Source organism: Notothenia rossii (assembly GCF_949606895.1).
Source record: "Notothenia rossii genome assembly, chromosome: 3".
In the NCBI taxonomy this organism is placed as follows: Eukaryota; Metazoa; Chordata; class Actinopteri; order Perciformes; family Nototheniidae; genus Notothenia; species Notothenia rossii.
The window spans coordinates 70,890,606-70,909,948 of NC_136901.1; the positions used below are offsets into that span (position 1 = coordinate 70,890,606).

The following is a 19,343-nucleotide window of genomic DNA, read 5'->3' on the forward strand; positions in this document are numbered from 1 at the left end:
GTAACTTCAACTTCAGTATTTTAGGTGTACAGAAACCTCTACTCATGTTGTTAAATGATATACAGCGATATCTTCCATAGAAAGTAGTTGATTGATTTGATTAATAATTACTAACACAAACAGTAAAAAATGATATGCCTACAATATATGAGTTTAATGTATCCTATGTTATGATAAACTATCAAATTGACTCTATATTCATTATGATCTGTCAATAGGTCAATTAATTTGTCGTCTCTGTGGGTTGTATACTCTTCATTCTTTATGCAAATTAATTATGATTATTATTTCCTTTTATGCTTCATTCAAATCATTAAAATAAATGAGAAATAGAGCGCCATATACCTTTAAGAAATACGTGGGGGGCGGGGCTCATAACCCTTTAGGAAACGCCCCCTATAGGATCCACCCCCTTTAGGATCCGCCTCCTTGCTGTGGTCTGCATACATACAGACTCTATTGCCCCCGCCTGAAGACTTTATTAATCCCCAGGGAGAAGCGGAGAGACACTCACCAACGTGTCGTGAGAGGACGACATGATGCGACCCCTCTTCCCGCTGCTGCTGCTCGGTCTGTTGCGACCATTCACCGCTGGATGCCCACTGGCACTCACACAGGTAGGCCACCTGTTGATATCCGTCACAACACCTGCATCTAATCCCTCCAGATAGATATACAGATGACATCACTCTATTTTCTAATGATGCACTTCACAGCTGGTAGGTTCACCCTGATTAAACTGCACAACGCGAACTGGCTATTTTATTAAATGTATGATTGATTTAATGATATGAAATGTCTAACAGGTCTGCATATTAAAAATATATCGGGTTTGTTTCAATGACTATGATATTCAAATATATTTGGGACTCATATGGCTGCTGCAATAAACATATTGTAATTAAAGTGTTTTTTGTTGTTGTTAATTTCAGGGAAAGTGACGTGGATTAAAAGAAATCATTGATACTGTCAAATTTTAGGCAAGATGATCAAACATATGTAGTAACAGAGGTCAATTCCATGCCAAAGCCTAACAGTGGCAGAAGATGGCCATTGTAGAAAATGTAAATCTAAAGCAAACACTTATCCTGTCTAGCGAGATATGGTCATGTTGAAGGCTTTTTTGCATACATGTCCTGCAAGCATCTTTTTTTAAGCAACACGTACTACACTAAGAAAAACATCAGCATTATATTGGCTGTTGGCCTGTGAAAACAAAGCTAATCTGCTGTGACCTGCGTTTGTACTCCCAGCTGTGTGAACCAACAGATGGTGACATTTACAGATACCATGCAAACCCTCTAAACGACGGACGCACTGTGAACTTCAGCAACTACAGGGGCAAGAGTGTCCTCTTCATCAACGTGGCCACCTACTGAGGATACACCTTCCAGTATGGTGGTAAGAAACACCACAAAAGCCATATTTTGTATGTAACATTATTAGAACAAATCAGCTCTCTCTAATTTATTTTTGTTATCATCAGAACTGAATGCACTGCACGAAGAGATGAAACCTCTTGGACTCACCATTCTCGGCTTTCCCTGCAACCAGTTTGGGAAGCAGGAACCAGGGCAAAAACATGAAATTCTGCCAGGTCTAATGTGAGCAATGTTTCTCTTTATTGCAAATCAGTATTAGGACAGCCACAACTCAGTAAAAAAAACAACACATTGAACCCAATCCAAATAAATAAAGTAACGTTCCCTTTTCCTCCTAAATGAAAGCTTTTTGGAAAGTTTAAAATCCTTAATACTTGATTTATTTTATTGCTTTAAGACATGAAAACATGAGAATTTAAGTCTCAAAGCCCTCACAATACCCTATACATTGTACGGTGCTGTAACTTAAGAACCTACAAAGCTGGATGCAGAGAGGAATTTGCAATAATGCTAAATCCTCTTCAATCAACAAAGCTTCATTTAATCAGGGAAAACATCCTTTGGCAATACGATCAGTTTCTGTTAGTGGCCTCTGTTACACACATATATCTTATGTCTCAGGTTTCATCAGCGAGCTTATAGGTGTCCATAGCAAAGCCACTGCAATAGATGTGTTTTTCCTCAGCTTGTTGTGAATGTAGTGGCAGCTGCCAAGCCCAAAGTGCTCACAGTTCTGTCCACTGATAAGCTGCCCTCTTCCTGAATTCCAGGCATGTTAGACCAGGCAACGGATTTGTTCCAAACTTCCTGCTGTTTGAGAAAGGTGATGTCAATGGAAAAGACGAGCAAGAGGTTTTCACATTCCTTAAGGTACATCTCTGTTTGATTACATTCATTAATACCTGCTGTACATCAACTCAGAGTTATTCAAGCATAATGTAAAGGTTTAGTTTACTAAGCAAAATGGATGATTTGCGCAACCACTCGGAAATGCCTTCAAATTCCCTCAACTGGAGTTTCTGTTTTTTTGATTAGCACTTTACTTTATTTATATAACAGCTTTAGTTACTCTTTACTTTGCAAATGTCTAAATTACAAATACAGAATACAAATCAAATAATAATATATCCTTGTGGATTAAACTATACCAGCAGTAAATAAAGGCATTAAAGAGAGCTCTGTTTTTAGCTGCAACGGATAGGGTGATGAATGCATTGATGCAGACATAATTATAATCCAGTAATATAAAGTATAAGATTCTGAAATGGGTCTCTCTGCTTTAAGTATATTTTAATGCTAATACTCTTGTACTTTATGTACAGTTTTAATGCAGGACTTGTCACTGAGTGTTATCTGCATTATTGTATTAAGTCAGAGATCTGAATAGTTCTTCCTGCATTGTGTGACATCTTGTCCTTTGTGCCACGCAGAAATCATGCCCTCCTGTAGGAGAGTTGTTGGGCGACCCCAGCAGGTTGTTCTGGGGGCCCATGAAGCTCAGCGACATCAAGTGGAACTTTGAAAAGTTTCTGGTGGGCCCAGACGGGAAGCCAGCGATGAGGTGGCACCCAAGTATCTCCATTCCTCAGGTCCGAGCTGACATCCACAAATATCTGCTCCTGCAACTACACACACAGCAGAGGTTAAATTAGATTGCCTCATACAGTATTGTCCAATTTATGAAGTACCAGGATAAGTAGAGCTTATGTTGAATGTAAAATATAGTAATGTCAACCGATTCTGATCTATGAAAATGGCATGTTTAATGAAGAGGAGGCTTGAAAACAGTAAATCTGTGGTGCCTCTTCGGAGTCTGGGGTTCAGGCCGGCTCTTCAGTGCATTCGAGCCGCCCTGCTACCCCACAGCATTATGTCCATTTCTCATCCCAGGACCGGTTAGCCATTACATCATATACTTTGAATAAATCATGGAAATCACACTGATTTGTGAAGTATGTTCTCAACAAGAAGCTGATATTATGTGGGTGTCCTGTTATAGAAAGGTGAACATGTAGCACACTTGTGGCAACAACATTTTTAACATGCAATAAAAAAAATGGGGAAAGTATCAACATGAATAAGTAGGCTAAGATACTAGAAGACATTTAGAATAGATTTATTAAGCCAGTCAAATACAAAAAGTCTCATGTGCTTTTGCCTACAGCAAAAAAGAAAAGGCTACAAACCAAGAAAATACAACTACCAGTAATTACAGCATACCTTTCAAAGTGCAATTTCTCATTTCAGCTCTCACCCATCAGGATTTTGTTCCCTGTAACTAAAATGGTTTGATAACATTGGAGCCTTTTTCTAGTTCATCTGCGCACGTTTTGAGCCCTTCATCTGACATATACTAAGGAAACTGAATGGGTATTCAGTTAGACAGTGGCTTGATTTGAGATGATCCTTTTATAATGGTAAAGCATATTATCTCTGGGTGTGTGTATCTGTTGTATCAGGGGGGCTTTACTTTGTATCACATCAGTTAACAGGACTGTCTGCATGGGAAGGATTGCTGGTTGTTGAAGTAGACCGAGAGCAGCCAGACATCCTGGTAGAGGTCTGGAGCAACTGAACTGCCGTTATAACAGCTCTAGGATTTCCAAATACTAATGAGAATCTTCCCCTTTCTTTATCTTACACATATATTGAATGAGTCGGTACTAGTTCAGATTAAACTCAATAAATGAAGTAGAGGAAGGCAGTCATTGCCTTAAGGATTTGTTGTTCTAACTTCTATTTGGGGTCTTAACTGTGGTACAAGATGCCGTTAGATGAGTATGAATACTGCAATGAGTGGTCAAATCAATTTTAATCAAGTAGATGTGTTGTGTTTAATGAGATTAGGTCCATCATCATGGGAAAAAAGGCTGTGTATGTTCTGTGCATTGTGTATTGTGTCTGATACAAACATACAATGTCAATAGCTACAATATATTTGGATTACACTAACAACATAGAAAGAACAGCATTACTAAAGACAATGATTTACACTTAGTCAATGCAACTATCAAAACAGCAGGTTATAAATAAATTATCAATAATCACAATCATGTTTTTGGTATGATACCATCAAAATTCATTTCCCAAACATTTTGTATTTCAACAACCACTTTTGAACAGTTACACGTATGGGACAGTTCTAAAACATCAATGGTATTGAAGAAATCTTCATAAATCAATCAACATTCACATTGTAAACTCTATGATTTGATGTACGTATATAATCATTCATTGTTGGAATGAGTATATGTTGTCTTAGTCATATTGGGGAATGGCTTCCTGTAACCCTACAAGTAACAAACTAGGTGTCCAGTTGTTACATCTTTGCAGTGATACAATCACATAGGTATATTTTCTGGAGAAAAAAAAAAGAACACTAATTATTCCAACCTATTTAACAAATGACTTCAGTTCCTGATAAAAAAAAAAAGTCTAAATAATATTTCATGTATATATATTCAGAATAGCGAAGTGTTTCACAAATAGCCTTATAAAACGCAAGTATAAACAACATTACAATAGGATATCTACAGTTCAGTAGGAAAATTATAGATCAAATCACACCTTGTCAACTCAAAAACAAACTGATGTCATGCTACTACCCAGACTCCGTTTGGTGGGTACGGTGATGCTTTAGTGCTTTCCAGGGTCAATGTTCTGTCGCTCCCTTTTTCCAAATCCTGCTGCTGTCGCTGCTGTCGACGCTGCTGCGGCTGCTGAAGCTGCTGAAGCTGCTGCTGCTGCTGCGGACTGATCTACTGACACGGAAAAACAAGACTCGGTTATCTTCAGTCATAAACTTAGCTTTACACACTTTTAATGGATAAGTCCAAATGTAGCTGTGGTGTTATGTCATCCAATAAATTGAGCAGCAAATCTCATGTAAAACCAAAAGCAGAATGTCTTGATCCGTGTAGCCACAGATAGGGAACTCAAATAATTGAGATACATACTGCTACAAATGCATTGTTGGTCTTTTAAAAAAAGTCTTTATATTGATGATAAGGAAAAATACACAAGCTGTATGCTTTGAGATATAAAACACAAATGTGATTTACAACAAACCTTTGGAATAAAAAACAATAGTGTGCTTGGCAAGCTGTACCATACCTGCATTTTCTGGTGGTGGTCTTGAACTTTCTCCTACTGCTCTGGCCCCTCTGGGCTGTGGGAATGACGATTGCCAAGGAAAACCCTGACCAAAGAGAAAGCACCAATTTAGATGAAATCACAAAAAATCCCCATTTATCAAAAACAGCAGCCCTACAGCTTAGCCTAACAATGTTAATTAAATGTAAGCGTGGCTAGGTTGAGCTATAGTTAGACCTTATGACAAGTTCCTCCCAAGAGATAAGGGGAGTAGAGGAAAGAGAGAAAAGAGCCGTGTTTCCTCAGTGAACCAGAATCGCTCCATAGACAGAGACAGAGGGGCCTTGGAGGACCCTTACCGGGGTAACGGGCTGGAAGTCTCGTACGGGGGGCGGTGCTGCGGCTGCGGCGTTGGCGCCTGCTGCATTGGGCATCCGGGGAGGGAAGTGTACCGGCCAGCCTTCAAGGCCCTGCGGTCCCACCTGCACAAAGGGACCACAGTAGGGGGGGCTCAGCGGGCCGTTCACTGAGCCTGACGTGGGGTCTGAGGTACATCTTTCCTGCTGCTGCCCCTACGAGGGATCACAAGTACACACGTGATCCCCAATCAGTGCACGGCTGCTACTCTCAGCGAGGACACTGTGGCCCTGTCATGGCACGGGCCAGCGCTGACCTTCACCCTAGTGCGGCGGCCCCCCACTGTGGGAACGCTCCACCTGCTGAGTAAGGCTTGGTGTAAGAACTTAATGCAGTCGGCTGAATGACTGCATTCTATCACAAGGGGGCGCTATTCTGCAAGGTTTGACTCATATCCCCCTGCATGACGCATCCCAACTCTCAGTGACTGCATTGTCCCTGATTAAATGATTTGAAAGTATGAACAAACATGTCATCTATTTATTTCCAGGCTGACGGCAACAATGTAATTCACATTTCAACATGTCTGCAACACTTCTAGAGTCAGATCTGAGCTGCAGCCAGTACCTGTTTGTGATGCTGCATCTGCAGTCTCTCCAGCTTGCATCTCTCCGTACGTTCTCTCTGACACTCGTTCTGTGCCTGGTGAAGCTGAACCAAACACACAATAACACAATTAGTGGAGAAAAAAACCAGAGTAATTCAGTTATGATTGTAATTTAATGCAAGAAAGAAAAAAAGCATATGTTATCATGCCACACACACAGGACAGTTAAACTGTAAACACACAGCTTACCTGATTTGTCAAATTAGTGATCTGACCCTGGAGTCTCTCAACTTGCCGCCTCAAGTCCTCCTTTTCCTCGTTCATTCGCTCCCTGTCACTTCTCTCTTTTCTGAAGTCTTCTTCAAAGATCTTTACCTGAAGTACAAAACAACAACAAATACAATCAGTTGAGGAAATGAACGTATAAGTGCAAAAAGAACCATGTACTTGTGAGTGTATATTTCAACTAAAAACTGACCTGTTCCTTTAGTACAGCAATTTGAGTGAGCAGTTCCTGTTTCTTCAGGTTATTGGCTGCATCAGGAAAGTTAGCCTGACCCGGTGGTTTTTGGGAGGATGAAGGGGTGTGCAGGTTTAAGGCTTCCTCTAAGGCCTGAAGTAAGACAAAACAAGTATTAGAGGAAACGTCTCAGTGGAAAAGATGCAGTAATAGATTGAGAGATGAAGTGCACTCACCCTGTTGAGGCGTTGGATCTCCTTCTCCTGGTACTCCCTCTGTTTGCTGAGGGGTAGCAGCTGATCTTGCAGGTAGCGAACCTTCTGCTTAAGCTCAGTGGTCTCAGAGTTCAGGCACTCTTTCTCCCCCTGAAATAAAACGCACAGAAAACATTGAAACACCTTTCTTATTTCATTCAAGAAATCCCTCAAAACTCCTAATCCACTAGCCCCTCCCCCTTAATCCACGTAGTTTAGCACTTTTTACTTTTGTTGTTATTTTTTTTTTTCTTTAATTGCTTGTAAACCGCTATATAAAATGACTTATTATTAGTATCTGAATACACTTTTTCCTCCCTGTTTCTGTGTCCAAGTTTTGAAATGTTAGACTTGTTTCCACCTTGGTTTTTAGTCTTGGTGGTTCTCACCTGCACATTTTCAATCTTGGACTTGGCCAGCAGCAGCTTCTTGTCGTAGTCGCGCTGCCTTTGCTCTCGCTCTGCCTCCAGCTCCAGCACAGTTTTCTGGGACTCAGCCAGCCGTTGTCTGAGGTCTGTGATCTGGAGAGATGTTTTAAACCATTTAGTCGTGTGCAGAATTCACCCAGTACACAGTTCTAAAATCCAATTCTCATGAGCACAAACCAAAATGAAAAAAAATGGTTACCTGATAACATCTATCTGGTAAAAATGAAACATCAGCTGTTGTGTGTGTGTTTGGATACAGCTTTAGAAATGTGTGTTATACAGTTATAAACTAAACCACAGCAACAAGGAGAATTTGGGGGACACACGCAGTTCTGTTTTGTGTAAAATATGAACAAACCGAGTGACGCAAATGGATATATATCTAGGGTTCTGCGGTGTAACCCAAGGCTGCATGGTGTCCGCGTAACAACAAGGTGTGAATGTAGGTTTGTTCATGATTGTGGGTGTGCACACGCGTAGGTGTGTGAGTATGAGTGTGAGAGTTTGTGCATATGTGTGTCTCTGCTGCCCTCTGACTGCACCGCAGGAGGAAGTCAGCGGGTACAAGAGAGGTGAGGGGAATTCTCACCGAGGTGTGACAAGCCTTGTGGTAAGTATGTTCAGATAGCAAACTATTGCAAAATTGCACCTTTCCACTGGACAAGCATAGCCACACACACACACACACACACACACACACACACACACACACACACACACACACACACACACACACACACACACACACACACACACACACACACACACACACACACACACACACACACACACACACACACACACACACACACACACACACACACACACACACACACACACACACACACACACACACACACACACTTTTCCAAATTGCAAAATGCCTGCCATGTGTCAACTTACTCAAGAAAACATGATAACTCTGATGAAAGGGAAAATATATATATTTTTTTCCACTGGTATGATGCTAAATGTGTTGAATAGAGTTCATTTTAAACCAAAGGGCTGTCCATTCTTAGCACAAACATTACTTTATATTTAGTAAACAATGTATAGATACTCAATTTTTTGCAATGTACTGCACATGTTTCCCTGTACAATTTACAAGTGCTTTGAATATAATTTTCTTGAAAATGTCTTTAGAATTAATCAATCGAAATTAAGCACTTAAAAAAAATGACCATACGTCGAACTTGTTTGAGTTCGACTTGAAATAGCAAGAACAACATGTTTTTTAGAGGAATTCGGAGCAAATTAGACATGAATTCTCCGATGACGTCTCTATAGAAGTTGAATACACAGCAATGTCTTCCCACACCCTTCACAACAGCTGTAAAGTCATTACTGTACCTTCTGTTCAAACTGTGACTTCATGGAGTTCCACTGAATGTCCCACTGCTTGTTCACCTCCAGTACCTGGAAGGATTGGCAGAAAGTGAAACAAATGACAATCAACATAGGAAACTAAGCACACAGAGACTTTCCCCTATGGCTCAAAGAGGATGAGCAGTAAGCACAGAAAAAGACTCACATCCTTTCTCTGCTTCTCCAAAAGCTTGATCTTCTTTTCATACACCTCAACATCACAAGGCTTAGTTGGGGTTTTCTCTGCAGCTTTTCCACTCTGGGGGCACACAAACCATGTCTTAATGCACAACTTTCCTCCACTACTGTAACATCACATGGTGACTGGGGAAGTTTTAAGTCACAAGGTAATTGAGGAACTTTTTCTTAAAAAGGGTAAAGCTTTACATAAAAATGTATATGCCATGTTAGCGGAGCAGATTTATCCATATGAAGTCATAAAGGCAGGTCAAGTTTTTTATATAGCACCTTTCAACACAAGGCAATTCAAAGTGATGTCTGCACATGGTGAAAAAAACATGTTACTATGTAATTGAACTACCTTCTGCGGTGTGGTGGCCTCCATCTTGGGTCTCACAGCGGCTGACTCTTCCTTCACAGGCTCCTCTTTGGCCTCTGGAGCTTCGGTGTCAGGTAGCGCTGTCGTTGATGCCGCTGCTCCTCCTGTGACCAGCTCCTTAAGTTTCTGATTCTCCTGTCTGAATAGGCAAGGAAAGGAAATTGATAGCGTTTGTGAGCAAGGTCCCTTCCCGGAGGTTGTTGAAGTTTGAACAAGGCTTCAGGAAGTTCCTTTGGGAAGAACCTACTATGCCCGCTGGGCTCAATGACGCAAACAGAAAGCAGTGGTATAATCCCCCATCAAAGTGAAAGCAAGTGTCAAAATGCAGGACAAAGTCAAAGTAGTGTAGGATTTGTCATCAAATATTAACAGAGGGCTGCTTTCAATACATTCAAAAGGTTAATGAGAAACAAAATGTTCCTATGGTTGGAAAGAAAATTACCAGAGGAATTAGAATAATCTGTCAATAGTGGTTGTATTACCTGTAGGCAATACAGTGCAGATGTTAAAAATATATATTTGACCTTTCTAACAATACAGGTGCTGCTCCAGCAGAAGCAACACAAAGCACAGTCAAGTGAAAAAGAGAACATTAAACACATTACTTCAGATGATCCAAGTCATGATTCCTGATATGATGATCCTCTTCCATTTTCTTTCGAAGCTCATTGTTCTCCTGTCTGAGCTGCTCACAGAGAGTCTACAAAACCACAAGAAGAAACAATCACTTCAACACATGACAACACAAAAACTTGAATTCAAACATAATCCAAGTCATTGCAAATAGTGCCGTATATATATTTGTATTCTCTCCTCAGAAATATTTGTATTAGATTTTTTTTTTTAGACAACAGCAAACATCAACACATTACACATTTACCCCTTCCCCAAACAGACCTGAACAATATGTGCAAGGATATGACATCTCTGGAGTACAAAACAAGAGACAGTAGCTGGAAGTCTAGGACAATAGAAATAGTGCTGTATTTTTTAAATAAAAATTAGGCCAAGTTGGTTTTTGGAAGTTCCAAGTCGTGACGCATTTTCACTGGTACTGGCAACAAATATGCAGCCTCCTCTTTGTGTGAAAGATAATGTCATATAATCCCTAAAATTTGTATTGGAAGTATTCTTTTCAGATTATACTGCAAGTCTATTTCTTTTGCAAAGCACTGCACAAAATAATGTTATTAGTTAAAAAGACAGTTTGCTCAAATAAGGAAAGCTTGAGATGAGTGCCATGTGCAGTAATTGTTGTAGTTGTTGAGTGTCATGACGCAGCAAATGTTAAACCCACGGATAACTGTGTAAGACACCAGAACTGCTGTTGCAGTGGGAAAACAACATTAGTCAGAGAAGAACTTTGTACATACGTCATACAAACTCAAATAACTTTATCCTCTCTCAATGCTCTACAAATATAAGATACCACAAAACAACGTATTTCCAAAATGTATTTAACTATAATTACCATTATTACCAACCCTAGCTTCAAGTGCATATAAAGACATGTTTGAAAAAGAAAAAGAGGTAATGTTAGCTTTGGCATTTTATATTTCTGTCAGCAGCGGTGTGGCATACCTGTAGGAGGGAAGTCCTCTGTTCATTCTTCTGGACCTTAGAGGAAAGATGGTGAAACTCTACAGCCATGCGACCGAGGTGAGCCAGGAGCTGGTTGGGGTTGGACTCCTCTGCGAATATGCTGAAGGAGCTCTCTAGTCTCTTCAGCTGGCTGGCTAGCTCGAGGTTCTCCTGAGGCAGGACGGGGATTAACCCTGCCACTGACCCGGCCTGGAGATAACACACAGCTAAACAGTCAGTCAATGCTTCTCAAGCTGACTAATTACAAATGTAGTTCAACCAGCACAAAACCGATAGAACATCATAGTGTAAGAGTCATGCTGCTTCTATTTCTATGAAAAGCTGCAGCTGATATATCTGGAGAGGCAAACCAGTTGTTCCTGTTGGATCTAAATATAGATATAGATCACAAAACAGAGTTGCTAACATTTTTACCACAAATATTTTGTTTAGGTGTGGAACTGTGCCAAAAAGGTAAGCCATAGAATGTTATAATAGGCCAGGCTATCCAATGAAATTAATTTTGTCAACCTTTGGGGCTGAACTGTTCTGGCAGGTCCTATTAGGACATCCTTTAGGATGAAGTGTGTGACTGTGGATGAATCAGCCAGTAATAATCCTGGACTTTCCCCCGGGCTGACTCAGGCTGGAGCTACCGGTATTGAGTTTGATGGTGAGTCACCACACTAAGGATATGTTCCTAATATTAGGGAAATGGCTATAAAGAGGAAAGGTTTAATTTAGCCTAAATAAATCACACACAACAAATCACCTTTGGGAATTAGCACCAAAAGCATTTTGATCATCTAAACATGTTAGATGTTTGGTAAATGTAAAGACTTTTGGAAAAGTACAAAAAGGCGAGTTCCTGTGATACTTGGAAAAAGATTTGTCATCATTTGTCACAAACAATCTGATACGTACAGTCAAGGCGTCTGAAGTCTTTCCATCTACATTCACAACCTCAAACTCCGCAGAGGCCTCCTGTAAAGAGCACAACTGTAAGTAGCACCAAAGTACTGGGAGTGCTAATTGCATCTATACACTTTTAGGAATAAAGTAAACATTCTCCAGTTACTTACATTAGGCTTCTCTGGTTGTAGGGCTTTTCCTAAACAGCTTGCTTGCTCCTCCTTTTGCTCTGTAGTGGGGTTAAACATGGTTTATGAAATAAGCCATTCAATAACAAGGTAAATACAACTTTAAGGTAGAAGAGCATGCCGTATGGTTACAACACTGCCCTGAGTAATATTAATAAAGTCATAATAATCCTCTGGTATGGGTGACCTACTTTGTGTCTCACTCTGAATGGGTCCCCCCATACAGAGACTGGCAACAAAGCTGGAGGACTTCAGGGCTTCATTGTCTCTCACTAGTTCCTCCACTCGCTGCCGCAGCCTTGATGCCTCGGTCTGAGACTCTTCCAGCAAATCACCTGTAGGTTTCAAAGAGATCTTGTCTATATGCAGAAGTGCTTCCCTCTATCAGCATGAGCAGTCATCATATATGATATGAAAGAGGTTTATCGAGACATTACATATAAGTAACATTCCTTCGGTGATTCACACAAGGAGCAATCAGGCCGCCGCCGTCATCGCATGCCAGCTTTTCAACAACCCTTCCCCAATGAAGAACATCAGGTTTTACTACATTCCACATTATTTTAGCTGCGTGACCGTTTCCCTCCCCTATGTGTTTATTCTTACTTTAAACTAAGTCATGTAGTCTATTAATGGCAGACACGTGATGCCTTGTCTTGTCATTTTTAATGGTGAATTCAAAATGAAGATCAAAAAACGAATTTAGTGCTGCTGCCAAATGCAAGCTGCACACTGTTTACTACAATAAATAAACTAATGCTCTTGACATACACCAATCTGCAATAATGTTATCCTCATGTGTTAAGATCACTGCTGTCCACAACTTTGTGTTACCCAAGCCGTCTTTAGGAACTTACCTAGACTCTTAAGACCCTTCATCCTCTCCCTCAACATGCTGTTCTCCTCCAGCAGCTGTCGGTAGCTGCTGCCCGCCCCGGCCTGCTCCCTGGCCTTAACCTCACTCCCGCCTGGATCATAGATGCGGTACGGGCCTTTCCCTTCCATCGCCGTTTCTCACTTCTTAGACATGATCCTCTGAACTGTGGAAAGAAGAGAAAAACTGTCAATTACAACCTAATTAACAACATAGAAAGTACTGGAAACTATTCAACAGAACATAAAATAATACAGATTTTTTGCTGAAGTTTTTTGTAAACAATAGGTGCTGACAGTAAAGACTTTAAACATGGAGGACTAAAGACTTGTGGTCCTCCACTGGTCGCAAGAAAGCATGGTAAACAGTTGCATTTGACTTAAAAGTGTAAAGTGTACTGATCAAATTGTCAACATAAAATGTGGAAACCCAAATGTCATGCAGAGGAAGGAAACAAATGATCAGAACCTGTTATGTTACAGTGTGAGAACATCTAACAAATGTTGTTCCTGGTACTCCTTTGTCACAGATTAAATAGAAACCACCAACTCACTTTGTAGTGTTTCTGCGAGTTACCCAGCAAGAAAAAACGTTCAACTCTTCTTTCAGTTTATTTATAATTTATAGCAGGACGAGTGTAAACTATAGGTGAAGCCCGTTGAAGAAAATACCGATCAGCCTTCAGCTTTGAGAGGACAAAAGCAGGAACAGAGTCATCGTTATGCTACCCTGGCAGAGTGAAACAAATGGCAGGAATGGGCTAACGTTTGTGACAGCTATATGACAAATACAACGTTCATAACCGAAGGCAAAAAGGACAAAAGCAGAGGGAAAATCCCTAGATGTTACGTGAATCCTGCCAACAAACATCTACCCAATAGACCAGAGTCAAATAAAGCACAATCTAGCAAATTATAGCTACCTTGATTGGCTGAAAAAGGCTAATATTAGTTTTCGCTGTTGTCATGCAAATTGCTAGCAACATCCTTGTTAGCTGTCGGCTAGCTAACACTAGATGACAGTGCGGGACAGTAAGCCGTTAGCTCCTCTTTTCTACCCACTACAGATATTTTAATCGATGCACGAAGTCGGTCCCAAAGTGGAGTTAAACGACAAACGAGAGAACAAAGAGGTCTCTGTTGTCTAGATACCTTTCAGCTCGCAGTGGCCTCTCTCGTCTCTCTGCCAGACATCTATTGCGGAAGTGGTCTACTGGTCTATGCTGTAACCCGGGAGTTTCCACCTCGTTTGATGTAAACAGCGAGTGACTGACAGCCCGTCGGACCAATCAGGGCCCAGCTCTCTGTCAGCGGGGGAACCGTAATGTAAACATTAGATCGAAATGCTTCACATTCATAATTCATGGTAAATATTTGATCAGAATGACTCAAGATGGCCTATACATTTGTACATAAATATACGGAAATAATCGCCTGTATGCCACAATGACACTAGGGTGAGTAAAACTGCAGCCGGATCTTTGTCTTGTTTATTTAAATAAATTTCTTATCCTTTTTTAAATTGACAATTGACACTCATAGCGACTCGTCATATAGTCATAGTCCCAAGATTTTCACAGAATTACTTTTTAACTCATTGATACATTTAGAGAAGGGGCTGGTGGGGTTTTCTGTGATTGCATCACACATTTCTTGTGAACTGAGGAATAAGGCCTAGTTCAAGTTACACTAAAGTGAGTGAGTCCACACTATGGGTAAATGAGAAATACATATATTGTATGTAAGCTGCTCAGAGATATATAATGTTTATATTGTGATAGGGCTATAAGTTATTGTATTCATCATTATTTAAACTGACATTAGTTTTCTTCATTAATTATTGCTTAGTATATACAACTAAAAACATACTCTAACAATGAATACATTTAGTAAATTGTGGTTTTTGAGTTTTCACATTTTATGACTAATCGACTAATCAATTAATTGTTCTAGTTTTGACTTAAATATGTTAATATATAATGGGAATATATTTACTTTCAAATAATACTGTGATGAAATGTAAATATCATGAGTTACTTGTCTTGAAGTAAAATGCAATTGACCTTTTAAAGGTTTTGTCAGTCACAGGTAAGGAATTTGTTAAGAAGCAGTGTGCCACCATTTTTCAGAGCTTTATTTCAGGCCCTTGACTTACCAAACATTAACAATTCCGAACAATAGTGACATCTTGTGGGAAAAAAACCACAGGTCACCAGTGGTTACTTCCTCAATGATTTACAAAAAGCATTATTTGGTTAACTGTAGATCTATAATGGGTCATAATAATTATGAATAAAACTACCAAAAAGTATTTAATATATATAGAAACATCTATGAATTACAATAGAGAAAACAAATACCACAGTTTGTCCACAAAAACCATTAAGGCAAACATTCTCAACAATGATTTAAATTGTCATAGCATCAGCCTTGGAGGTCTTATCTGGAAGCATGCTGTGTTAACACAGGATATACCCAGTTTGCAAATTATGTTTGCATGATTGCATGCTTTATTATCAGTATACAGTATCTAAACTAATCAGTATGAAAAGCTTGTTTTTTTATATATATATATCCCCACCATTATTACTTCCTCTAAGGGAAAGAAAGTGCACCAATAATATAATGCTCTAATAGAAACCAGTTAAGATTGAAACAGGTTTTCACGATACTGCCTAGTAGCTAGTTTGATTTTTTTTGTGATAGTTGGTTTGACTCCCTTATAGATTTTGTAACACACATTTTTCAATTACAGGAAATAGGTCGAAAAAGTCAGTAAATAAGTACCTTAGCAGCTAGCTAATCTTAGAAAATAAAATAGGTTAACTGAATACACATTTACATGGTATTTTTCATACAGTAAAACTAATAAAAGAGGTCCGATTGTAACTATACCAACACGTTTAACTAAAAATGTAGTTTTTGCCATGTAGAGCATGTATACAACATTCATGTACTTGACTTAAGACAATAAGTGAATTTGTGAGAAAAGAGACAACTATGTCCTGACTGTGCTTAAAAACAATAGAACTTATTTGTGACTTCCTTTTATACAAAACTGACTTTAACTGCCTTTAGTTCAATTGAAGAGTCACATGCCTCTTTTATAATACAAAAGAAAAATGACAAACAATATACTTTTAACCTTGTATGTGGAACCTCAGTGAATCATTGGCCAGAATAAAGCAAACATACAGTTCACACAGCATGCCAGCCGTGACCTTGTCCTTATTTATAGGAGCACAGTGTTTCAGTCTCAGGCTGATAAAATAACAAACAGGCCGGTGACTCTGAGCCTACCAAGCTAAAAAACAAAAGCCAGAGGATACAGGAAATGTCGCCAATCATTTAGTCTTCACGGGTAACAAACTGTGCACTTAGTTTTTTCCTCCCAGCTACTTATATATATAAATATTTGAAAGCATTTTCCATTGCACAAAGACAGAACAGTAAGTATGTACCCCACCCTGTTGAGAAAAAAGGACGGTCTAGTCTCCCATATCTAGCAGCGGGTATACGCAGCTGACAGTCATTAGTTCTGCACTGCTTAATACAAAACGTCCTTTTGTCAGCCTATAGTGACTCCAGCTGTCTTTTCGGGTCCTGAACTAAAGACATCCTCACTGAACAGTATCATATGCCAGCAACGTGCACCGGCTCCAAATATTCTCATAAACATTGTTAGTTCTAAGAGGATCTTCATATTAATTATTTTGAATGTTTTTATTTTTTACTGAGAATCGAAACCCTAGACAACAAAGAAACCTGTGTGACAGATTGGCAAGCATATTTCTGTCAGGCTGATGTAGAAATAATAGAATTGATAAACAACACATTTCATGGTTAAGCTTAAATAGTGTTATATTTTTCTTAACATGGATTTACCTCCATATTTGCTCTTAGTAAATAACAAAAATATATTTCCGACAGAGTATTTGCCTAGGCAAGGAAGTACCCCGAATACAAACAAAAAAACATACAATAGAGATTGTAAGTTACAAATCAATCTTGTTTAGGAAGAAATCAATCTTTTCATGTTGTGTTTCCCTTTTATGTAATGTTCCAAATTCAAACTAACGTCATTCATTTCACTGACATCTTAAAGTTATTCAACCTGCCCTAGAAGTAATACAAAACAAAAACATGACAGCATCACAACTATTGAAAATAAATATAATTTGCTCTGTTACCTGTAAAAATAATAAACAACAACTCACCCACACATTCAGCTTCTGCCGGAGAGAGGCGCTTTTTAAGGAAACTGGTGAATAGGGGGGAAGCAATTTCACTGAGACTTGGGGAATTCCCATAACCCAGTAAAATGGCCTGATACTGTACACAGTTTTTGTCCAACTGTGTGGCCTGCCATCTTTATACAGTGGATTGCTGCACGTAAACCATGTGGCACACATTAATGCATGCTTACAAAACTAAATGATAGAGAATGCCACACAATATGACACATGACACAAAGAGAGGACTAAAGGAATATTTACAGATGACCTCTTATACTCAAGTATACAATACTGCATGTGTTTTTATTGCATGATCAAATCATGATGCCACTTTAATTATTGCAACTGTAGATAAAAAAAAGTCACATTTTAAAGATGCACTCATAAATCTCTAAAATATTTAAACCTTGGTGAATTTATTAAAGAGGAAAATCTAATCTGTTCTGAACAACACCCCAGTTCAAACTTCCCCAAGCTGTTAAAAGGGAAATTCAAATTTGCATATTTGACATAGTCAGCAATCTTACAAAGTGCTACTGAAGTAATCTCTTAATTTCTCATAATCATCATCAAATGGAGCAATTTAGGGTTGGGTGTGCCATTAAAGTGTGACTGACTGCTGCAGACTCTATTTGTTGCCTTGGATTTTGGCGTACTGCAGGGGATTTCCTCGCCACATACGTCTTTTTTCTTCTTTCCTCTTTTAACTCAAAGATGGCCTGACAACAGCTGCGCTCACAAATACGCAATGAACTGAGACATTGACAAGAAAAGAGACAGCTGCCATGTACTTTTTTACAAGTAAACAAGTCCAACTAAGACACCTAAAATGAAGTGCTAGTTGACATGTTTAATCGGTTTCACTGTAAACAACATATTTTCTTTTGTTCATTTAAACGTATAGAGGTATAAATAACTGTTCAGTCATGGTAGGCCATCATGTATCCAATGAAGTCAAGCTATAATTCTACAGTGTATTTAAATGTCAAGCTTGATTTGTTTGACACATAGGCCTACAATGTAAGTTAGCTGCTATCGCTATAATATCTGTAATATATCTATAGGAAAACTATGTGTTTGAATACATTTAAACTATTCTGTAATATCACCCTTTATTAACATTCATAGGCTAGTAAACAGTTATCAATAATAAGAATGTGGGCATTTTTGAGTTTGCAGATGAGGCGTTGAATTGAAGTGGGAGTTTCCTGCTGTTATATATTTTGGTTCCTTTTCTGCTCGGCCCACTGCTATAGCCAATATCAACAGAGTTAATAATTGAACCGCCCTGCCAAACACAAAACCAGGGCACCACACCCAGAACACATACTGTAAAAAAAAAGGCAACAGAGAGAGGAAATTAGTATTATTTACGGTGACACTTTATATTAAGGTACACAAATTAACCATCAACTAGTTGTTAATTAACATGCATATTAGCAGTATATTGGATCTTTATTAGTCATTATAAAACACTTATTAGGGCTTTATTCTACATGACCATATTCTACAAGTAATAAGCCATTAGTTGAGAGTTTTTCCTCAATAACCCTCTAATTAGTGCTTATTTATTGCAAGTAAGGAAGTTGTTGTACGAGTTTTGCTCTTAATATGCTCTGCTCAATATGGGCCTAATAAGGCAGTTGTTATGTCTCGTAAAATCTGTTAAGTTAATGTTTTTAGTTCAGTCTTGTATCCTGTTTTATTTTGTAGTAACCTTTCCTTCTTGTTGCAGATTACCTCACTTCCTCCCTTTGTGTGTTTTCCCTCCACTGTGATTGTCGACTCCGCCCTAATTGTCTGCACCTGTTCCCCCTTAGCCTGCCTATATATAGATTCTGTCTCCCTTGTCTTGATGCCAGTTCGTTTTGTCCCATGTTCATGCCTGCCAGTGTGAAGTCCATGTTTTCTGCTAAGAGCTAAGAACCGAGTTTGGGAATTGACTTTATCCTTTGCATTTTTGATACTATGTTAACCTTTTCCTCGAAAGAGTGTTTTTTGTTACCATAACTTGTTATCTCTACGGAGAGCTCACAGTGCCACTTTTTTC

At 39.1% G+C, this 19,343-nt stretch overlaps 2 protein-coding genes across 8 annotated transcripts; one reads left to right on the top strand and one right to left on the bottom strand.

The window, feature by feature from the left end:
- Positions 1 to 457: 457 nt before the first annotated feature.
- gpx3 (glutathione peroxidase 3) lies at positions 458 to 3,322 on the top strand. Its single transcript, XM_079669874.1, has 5 exons — positions 458 to 617; positions 1,254 to 1,401; positions 1,487 to 1,604; positions 2,153 to 2,252; positions 2,813 to 3,322. Exons 1-5 carry the CDS (start codon positions 537 to 539, stop codon positions 3,032 to 3,034), a joined length of 669 nt encoding a protein of 222 aa, XP_079526000.1. The 5' UTR covers positions 458 to 536; the 3' UTR covers positions 3,035 to 3,322.
- A 160-nt stretch (positions 3,323 to 3,482) lies between these two features.
- On the bottom strand, positions 3,483 to 17,376 carry tnip1 (TNFAIP3 interacting protein 1). 7 transcript variants are annotated; one of them, XM_079669861.1, is made up of 18 exons: positions 17,276 to 17,376; positions 13,043 to 13,225; positions 12,377 to 12,520; positions 12,168 to 12,226; positions 12,010 to 12,069; positions 11,086 to 11,295; positions 10,110 to 10,204; positions 9,487 to 9,643; positions 9,112 to 9,204; positions 8,931 to 8,996; positions 7,542 to 7,673; positions 7,135 to 7,263; positions 6,917 to 7,051; positions 6,688 to 6,813; positions 6,459 to 6,542; positions 5,834 to 6,046; positions 5,496 to 5,580; positions 3,483 to 5,143 (listed from the first exon to the last, which is right to left on the bottom strand). In XM_079669861.1, exons 2-18 carry the CDS (start codon positions 13,188 to 13,190, stop codon positions 5,019 to 5,021), a joined length of 2,061 nt encoding a protein of 686 aa, XP_079525987.1. In that variant the 5' UTR covers positions 13,191 to 13,225; positions 17,276 to 17,376; the 3' UTR covers positions 3,483 to 5,018. The 7 variants fall into 7 exon arrangements, with proteins under 7 accessions (XP_079525987.1, XP_079525989.1, XP_079525988.1 ...); XM_079669863.1 differs by lacking the exon at positions 17,276 to 17,376 and adding an exon at positions 14,211 to 14,362 and having other exon boundaries at positions 5,834 to 5,956; XM_079669862.1 differs by lacking the exon at positions 17,276 to 17,376 and adding an exon at positions 14,211 to 14,362 and having other exon boundaries at positions 3,483 to 5,140.
- Positions 17,377 to 19,343: the final 1,967 nt, after the last annotated feature.